The following is an 8,516-nucleotide window of genomic DNA, read 5'->3' as shown; positions in this document are numbered from 1 at the left end:
ATTTTAATTGTTAGACAACAATAACAATTTTTGTAATTTTCTTAATTTTATCAATTTTTTTATATTTATTAGTAATATATATATATATATATATGCACACATACATGTATAAATATTATAATTTTGTAGTATTATTGTATATCTTATTTTTATATATTTAAAAAATCAAAATTTGTGGAACTTACGTTACTAGCTTTGTTCGGACATAAAACGAACGGTCCAATGATCTTTTTTTTTTTTTTTTTTTTTTTGTCAATTATTGTCGTCATTTACTCCTACTCCAACTTTAGCCTATTCTAAGGGGGTGATCCAATTAGATCCTCTTTTTTTTTTGTCAATTGTTATCATTTACTTCTACTCCTACTCTAACCTATTGTAAGAGGGTGATCCAACCGGATTAAGAGGAACCGACAGGAACTAAATCACTATCGAATTTGAACCCTTAACCTTCCATTTCACAAAACATGTAATGGCCAACTACTCTAGTGATAGTTGGTTCCGCTCAATGATCTCACCTTTTAAAATATTGATTGATAAATATAAGTACCAAAAATATATACATATCGACATTCTAGGGATGGCCAAGCAAGTTCCTTGCATCTGTGGTGTCTTGGGACGATGAGGATGTATGGGATCGGCGCGGCACTCGAAACAGCCTGACAACGCAATGATTAATGCTTCAGCTCTTGCCATAAATGGGATGAATGCAGCACAAATTTTCTCACCTGTAGTATACCGTATTTTTGGGAGAACAGCCTGAGAAAGGCGAAGAAGAAACGAAGACAGAAATGACAATTTGTCTTTGGTAGTACCTTCCAGGGGTGCTATTAATTGCTATGTTTACAAACTCAGACTAGACAGTGATTTGATCGAGTTTAGGAGTTAATAGATTTGACCAGTTAAACCGAGATCCAATTGGATGATGTCATAATAAATATAAATATATTTTAATTGTATATAAAAATAAAATAGCATAAAAAAATATGGCTAGAGTGGGTATAGTTGGTGAATTTATAAATAATACAAAGACTTCATTTTACAAAATTGTACAAATTGAGGTTCGAAATATAATGTAAAAACCATTTATTGTTAGATTTATAATTTCTTAAAAGCTAAGGCCCAAAACAAAATACCACCAAAGATTTGGGCATGAATGTAAAAGTCAATTCTTTTAACTCCTCTTTAAAAGGCAACTTTCCAGCCTTTCTTTCTTCCTCGCTGCCGCCGCCGGTCGTGTCAACTTTTCTAGACATCACACATCTGGTTCCTTTTCTCCCTATTTTCATTTTTTAAATTTCTATTTTGTTTCCTTATTCTATTAATAACACAAATCAAAACAACTTTCAATGGCTCTGTGACTCGCAAGTCCCGATTGGCCCCACATTAGAGCCCATGAAAAGCACCGAGAGGAGAAAAATAGTTGCAAACAAGCGCATGAAACTCCTCATCTTGGGAATTATCTAACACTACACTCAGCAGAGAAAGTGGTGGACAGTAATTTGCAAGGGTATTCTTGTTTCTTTTTCTCTTCACTCTTTCTTGTTTCTTGAAACCTTTCACTGTCTATCTCCCTCCTCTCTTGATTTTCCTTCCATTCTTGCTATTCTTTTTCCTTCTCCAGTTGCTGATTCCATATCTTTTGACAAAAATGAAAAACAACATTTCATATCTGTGAGTACAGGTCATTGAGGTACCAAATTAAAATTTGAGTGTGAAGACATTAAAAAAAAGTGTGAATCAAGATGGAAAAAAGAGAAGTCAACAAAAAGTAAAATTACGAAGAAATCCGCATTTTGACCGGTTTTTTGGTTACCGATCAAATCTGATTTTTGATCGTTTTTTAGTTGAGTGGTTTTATAGGTCAATTCAGACCGACCTCTTGATCAATTTTCGATCCAATCGATTGAACAAACTAGTACAGTTTGAGTTTAAAAACAATGATTGATTGCAATTACAACCTAGATAACACCATATGAAATTATCCAAAACCAACAATATCTCCTCAAAATAATGATGAAACCGGCCTGTCCACGATGGTATCAAAGGACCCTCCAATTGAAACCGATTGAAACTCGCTTGACTATTTCATCTAATTCTTGGTTTAGTCGCTCGTTTTTTTATTTTTTTGGGTTAACATGATAAAAATTAGTTTAGCCCCCCTTATTTAAGTACACAAATTCCTTATGTAAGTAAAATTTGCAAAATATTACTCTCCTATATATTCTTAAGGTGTTAGCTAATCTCATTTATAATGTTCAACTAAACAAAGAAAATGACATGACATTAATTAGAAGTGTATAACTTGTGACTAGCTTATAGTTATGTGTTTGTAGGCGTTTGCTACTAGTGACTGATGGATGCTATTCAATGTAATTAATTCTTTTACCTAAAAAAAATAACGACATGGTAGAAGCGAAGCGAATTTGTAACAAAACAGATCGGAATGGAATGTTAACATAAAAATTTTAAAAAAAAATTTTAAAAAAAAGAGTTCTAGCGCTTCATGCAGAGACAAAACTCAAACATCTGGACATTTAATTGTCCACATCTCCCCAAGGATTGTTCTAACACATAAATATGCATAGTCAAGTTGATTCCAAATCCCTTGAGGTACTAAGATCCCATTGAATCATTTTGCTCTTCTGAAAGCACATCCTTTCGCTTTATAATCCTATTTCACATTGACATTAGAATTCATAAACAACCCCATTTAGTCATGCATGCTATCAATTTTCACAAATTTAGTCCTTTAAATATGAAAAGAATTAATTAAAAACTTGCAAGTTGAGGACAAGTAATAACACTTGTTTTTAGCTTTGGAATTTTTTTATTATAATTTAAATCTCGCTTAATAATTATTTAATCAATTGTTCTTATTTTAAAACTTCTGATTTACAATTTCATGATGATTATAAATTTGTCACTTCATTTTAATTGCCTAGAGTAGAAACTAGGCAATACCGTATTTTGTAATCTTTTTATCTCAAAAATAGAGTTCCTTTTTGAGAATCCAACTTTTCATAGAAACATCTTATTATTATATTTAGCTGTGGTATTCAAATTATTGACTTAGTAGATGTGCATTAGGAACGGTAAAAGTTACTTATTTAAATTACAAAAAATAGAAAACATTTGTTGATTTAAATATGATTCTTTTTTTGGTACATCGCAAAAGTGAAAACATGACATTAATAATAATATGATAGAGAGTAGACATGAAGTCATACAGAAAAAGTTAAATCGTTGAGAATGTAACATCCTAGTTGAACTGTGGGAATCGTGGTTCAGCAACTGCAAAGAGAGGTTTGGCAAGGAAGCCAGCATCCATTCCCTCTGCTAAATCAATTTGCGAAAGACCTGATGGAATCTTCCAGTTAAAGCATTGAAGAAGTCTGGCCAGCAACATTACAGTGAGTGTGGAACCCAGAAGGACTCCCGGACATCCACGTCTTCCAGTGCTGAAGGAAAACATGTTTAATTCTGGATCGTTCAGATCCATTCTAGCATCATCCATGTCATTCATGTGGCGCTCAGGCTTGAACTTTAGCGAATCCCCCCAAATTCGAGGATTACGGCCAAGTCCTGGACGGCACAGGATAACATGGCTACCTTTCGGCATGAAGTAGCCACCAACAACTGTGTCCTGAGTAGATACATGAGGAACATTAAAGGGTGCATATGGATGGAGCCGAAAGGCCTCTTTTGCGCAGGCCTTCACATATTTCAGCCTCGCAAGGTCAGATTCTTGAACAAGTCTATCCTTTCCAACCACGGCGTCTATCTCTTCTGTGGCTTTTTGAAGCATTTCAGGTTGATTTAGCATCTCTGCTAATGCCCATTCCACAGCATTTGATGGATTGTCGACTGTTGCAAACATTAGTTCCTGTGGAGCATCACAGTAAAGTTAAAAGTGAAACAAATAATCCTTATTTTCCAAATTCAATAGCCGATTCTCTACTACAACATCATATTGCAAGTTGCATTTTGGTGGTGACTAAGGCTCATTGAGATTCTATCCTTTCTGATTTCAGTTAATCAACAAATTGCTTGAGCACGCATAAACCACATCATTAAAACGTGAGTGAACAAGATGATGTTACCTTACATCATCTTCTGTACATCATTTGATGTGGACATGGTTTTACGTCGAGATTCCATCCTTTCTGATTTCAGTTAATCAACAAATTGCTTGAGCACACAAAAACCACGTCATTAAAACGTGAGTGAACAAGATGATTTCATCTTACATCATCTTCTCATCTTCTGCACATCATTTGATGAGGACATGTTTTTACGTCACCTTTTGTGCGTTATTTTATCTTAAGTTCTACTAACCAACGATGTGGGGCGTTTTGGAATATACTCCCTACGATTGATTTTGTACCAGCTTTTATTCTTCTGTCAGTCTATCCACGTTTGATCCCTGATAACTCCTAGTAGAATCTCCAAATTGTTAAGTACTATTTTTAACTGTTCGGTTTTCAAATAGAATCCCCCCCCACAAAATCAATTATTTCAAGAAAAACCAAAAATTGACTTATTCTCTCTTTCTTCTTTCTCCAATTCAAGATTAAATTCTATCTATCATCCCTTGCCCGTATTTATCTCTCTCCTTCCCTTCTTCTTCTTCTTTTTATCTCTATTCTTATCTCTTTTTTGCAAATATGATTAGATTCATCCTTTTTATCCTTTTAATTCGAAGTGTAATGGGTTTAATTTTTCTGCGTCTATTTATTTTATCCAATGTCGGTTGATTATGGGTGATAAAACTTAGTGATGTCAAAAGTCAAGAATTTAGGGGATGGATGGGCTTTAGAAATGGGTGGTTGAAAATAAAATAAAGGAGGCTGCAAAGAGAGGAAGACAAAAGAGCTGCGCTATTAATTGTTGATGAAGTGTTAGTTTTGGGTAAAATTTGAGGTTGAGTTTTATCCAGTTTAACACCAAGTAACGGATTTAATTGACTTGTGTAATAAATGTAGGAGTTGAAGCAACTGGACAAAAATTAGGTTCTAGTGTTTTGATTGTTAGAATTATTGGAATTTATTTTGATTTAAATTGGAGTGTTTGCTTGGCTTTTGTGGTGGTGTTGCTTGGAAGAAGGCAATCATCATAGTTGAACTTTTTTCCAAACTTTTATTTTTGGCAAAAAGAGTTTGTTGGTTTTGGTGTTGAAATAAAGGCAATCAACAAAACTCTTTATTTTTCCTTTTTATCTTTTTGACAAAAAATGTAGTTTAGGATATTTGAAGGAATTGGTAGCCCACTAGGCCTCTTTTGAAGCATAAATAGTGAAAGTAAGGGAGGTAAGTGTAATTTTTTAAAGCTAAGGGGAGCTTTCTAAAATCGTTAGAGACCTCAAAGGAGGTTTCTGAAATTATCCCTTTAATTTATCCCATTTTTTAAGAAATTGTTTATGCAACCAAGCATCAGGATAGAGGATTCCTTACAGTAATTTGTGCTCTGATCTCCTCAGTTGTTAAGAGCGGTCTGCCTTTGTTATCTTTGAGCCTGATTAGGACATCCAGAAGGTCTTCTTCCTCATTTTTCAGGCCACTCTCCCACGTTTTAATCCTTTTCTCAATTTCAGGATCTTGGTGCCTTCGTACACATGCAATGGCCATGGTAAGAACCTTTCTGTGGCCATCAAAATAAAAAATCTTCATCCAGGGCATGTAATCGGATAAGCTAAATGCATACATATAAGCAAGGAGTTTGAAGAGTGCATTAACATGTTCAACTTCCTCAGCACCTGGTCCTCCATCTTCCATTCCTTTCCCGAAGAATCTCTTGTTGAAAATCATCTTTCTAATCACATTTCCCAAGTAGTGTCGCGTAGCCAATCTTATGTCCACTAGCCCAGAAGTGGCGTCGTCCTTACACTGATTGTAAACATAGTTAACCAAATGATCTGGTTCCTCTGCTCGCTTGCTATGAAGCCATTGGTGTTTAGCAGGTGACAGCACACTGGAAACGATCATTCTCTTCATTTTCTTGTATTGATCGCCCAAAGGAGAAAGGATTGTCGTCAAGAATCCTTCACTACTAAGTTCTGCAGACATGCAAACAGTTCTGTTGGAGAAAATCGAGTCGTGTTTCTTGAAGAACTCGCGAGCGAGTTCAGAAGAAGTGACAGGAATGATGTGAACACCGAAAATGCGGAAACAAGCGATTTCGGTATTCATTTCATCCATGACTTTGTATATCCATCGATGTGTTGGCCTGTTTCTCAGCATCTGGAAAATGCAACCAAAGAAAGGCAAGGGTTTTGGGCCAGGAGGGAGAGGGAATCGAGGTTTGTTGTTCTTTAGACAAATCATTATCCATTTGCCCATTGTAAAGACCAACAAAACCAGAGCCATGAATCCTGAGAAATATGGGATGCATGACATTGAGGTAAATCTCAAGCTTGAATCAACACGAAGACCGGATGTGCAATTCATCACTTAAGACAGTATGAAAAGGTTATTAGGCTATGTAAGCTTGTTTATTCTTATCACACAGTCTAAGATGGGGTGTAGGTAATTGTTGTTGATGGTCTGTAAAGACTAAAGAATGCGATCATGCGAGCTTTTATAGAAGAGACTTGTTGCTAGCGGTCACATATTTATGACTTTGCAGTACTGTCCCGGTTGAACAAGGGACCTCATTTTTTTACGTACACGGTCCTAAGGAGGTCGAAGGGGGATCCACTGGCGAAATTTTTTTTATTTTTATACCTACTCCTATACTGGGGAAGCGACTTAAAGAAGTCAAAGGGAAACACTGGCAAAATTTTTAGGAAAATCTAGATATTCAGGGATTTGATCTCTTGACCGTCACCAAAGTAGAATTTTAAAAGTCTTTTGATGAACAAGGAACTTAGCCAAGTTGGATTTTAGGAACAACACATATTTTGTCCATGCAGCATCTCTTTTCAACAAAATAAGTTCGTAACAGCACTAAATATAAGCAATACATATTATGGGTAAATTAAGTTCATCATCTAATATTTTGTCTATGTGAAAATAAAATAAATTAACTTTTAAATGAAATAGATTTTACTATAAATTAGTTGAGTTGTTCTACAAAATCATTTATGAACGTCGACACTAAAAGAAATACTTGAAAACTTTACTATTCATTTATTAGATTTTACCACAAAGGAAAGACAAAAAAAAAATAAAGGTTTTTCAATCCCTAGAAACTCTCCAAATTGGTATTATTTTACACTAGTTATTGCAATTAAAACCCCTAATTACAAACATTTGAAACCTATGCTACAAGTCATGCAAGAATTTGTATAGTATTAGTTTGACTAAGTTTTATCAAAATTAGATTGTTGCTATCCTTCCTTCAATTTTTATTTTTTTGTTACTGTTTGATTTGCCGTTTAATTTAAACTAATTTGATAAATATGGCACACTTTAGGACAAATGAAATGTGTTGTGGTAATATGAAGTGCTTTTTGAGATTTTTATCAAGATTTTGAAGAAATATTTATGATATCATTAGCATGATAAGTGCTTTATAATAAAAAATTATTATTCAGACTCCACTTGTAATTTCATCAGGTAGCCTGCGTGGAACAGAATACCACATTGTCACTGCAAGTGTTTGAGAATGAGTTCCTGTTTTATCTAGGGAAAATGTTCAAATGCGTCCCCACACTTTTTGTTAATATCGATTTAATCTCTAACTTTTATTTTTGATCAATTTGATCCCTAAACTTATGTTATGGTTCCAATTAAGGATCATTACGGTAGCGCCACCATGAAAAATCGATCAAACTCCTCATTGACCAATTAAACGGGGGTATTTTAAGAACTTAATTTAGATATCTCTTCCCTCCATCATCAATCCCCACCGCCTGCCACCCATCTCCTTCTTCTTCTCCCACATTTCTTTTCCCTCCCTCTATCATGTCAGTAATCTTTGTTGCAGTCTGCTAACCAGTCCTTGAGCAGCCCTTGAGCAGATTGTAAGGAGAGTGTTCCAAAAAAATCCAGCAAAAAACCAGGTTTTTCTTGATCTCTCTGGTGTCAATTTTCTCTAGGATTGCTTTGGTATCATTCTGCAAATTTGTGCAATTATAGACTAGATAATTTTGGTACCTATCTTCTCTGAATAAAAGAAAAGATTCCTTCTAGTTTTGAGCCTTACAGTTTCATAATCTCTGAGAAACTTGAAAAAAGGAAAAGAAAAAAGAAGAAATAAAAATAAACGCCCAGATGGCTGATCCTCCAGACAACAAGGTGCTTAATACCACCCAAGAAGATGATGGTAACGTTGCTAGGTTCAGTGCACTTCCAGACTATGTACTGCTCTATATCCTCTCATGTTTCTACACAAAAAGTGCTGCAGTCACCCCAGTATTGTCCAAAAGACGGAGAAACCTTTTTGTTTTGCTTCCTGAAATTGATCTATATTTCTTAGGGTACAAGGATGTTCCTGACCGTGATAGACTGTACTCAGATTTTATAAATTTCACAAATAGGGTGATCTAACAGCGAAATGAAGATCCAATTAGAAGAATT

General features: G+C 34.9%; 1 protein-coding gene across 1 annotated transcript; it reads right to left on the bottom strand.

The window, feature by feature from the left end:
* Positions 1–3,250: 3,250 nt before the first annotated feature.
* Positions 3,251–6,443, bottom strand: LOC113703105 (isoleucine N-monooxygenase 2-like). The gene is made up of 2 exons (XM_027224349.2): positions 5,451–6,443; positions 3,251–3,883 (listed from the first exon to the last, which is right to left on the bottom strand). The coding sequence occupies exons 1-2, from the start codon at positions 6,441–6,443 to the stop codon at positions 3,260–3,262; spliced, it is 1,617 nt and encodes a 538-aa protein (XP_027080150.1). The 3' UTR covers positions 3,251–3,259.
* Between the last annotated feature and the right edge of the window lie 2,073 nt (positions 6,444–8,516).

This window comes from Coffea arabica, chromosome 8e (genome assembly GCF_036785885.1).
Source record: "Coffea arabica cultivar ET-39 chromosome 8e, Coffea Arabica ET-39 HiFi, whole genome shotgun sequence".
Classification (NCBI taxonomy): domain Eukaryota; kingdom Viridiplantae; phylum Streptophyta; class Magnoliopsida; order Gentianales; family Rubiaceae; genus Coffea; species Coffea arabica.
Note: the sequence above shows the minus strand (reverse complement) of the source record. Positions and strands in the feature narration are given on the sequence as shown.

Coding starts and splice junctions, on each gene's coding strand:
- LOC113703105 (XM_027224349.2), bottom strand. CDS start 6,443: ATGAATTGCACATCCGGTCTTCGTGTTGATTCAAGCTTGAGATTTACC. Junction 3,884..5,450: donor AGATCAGAGCACAAATTACT/GTAAGGAATCCT, acceptor GATGCTCCACAG/GAACTAATGTTTGCAACAGT.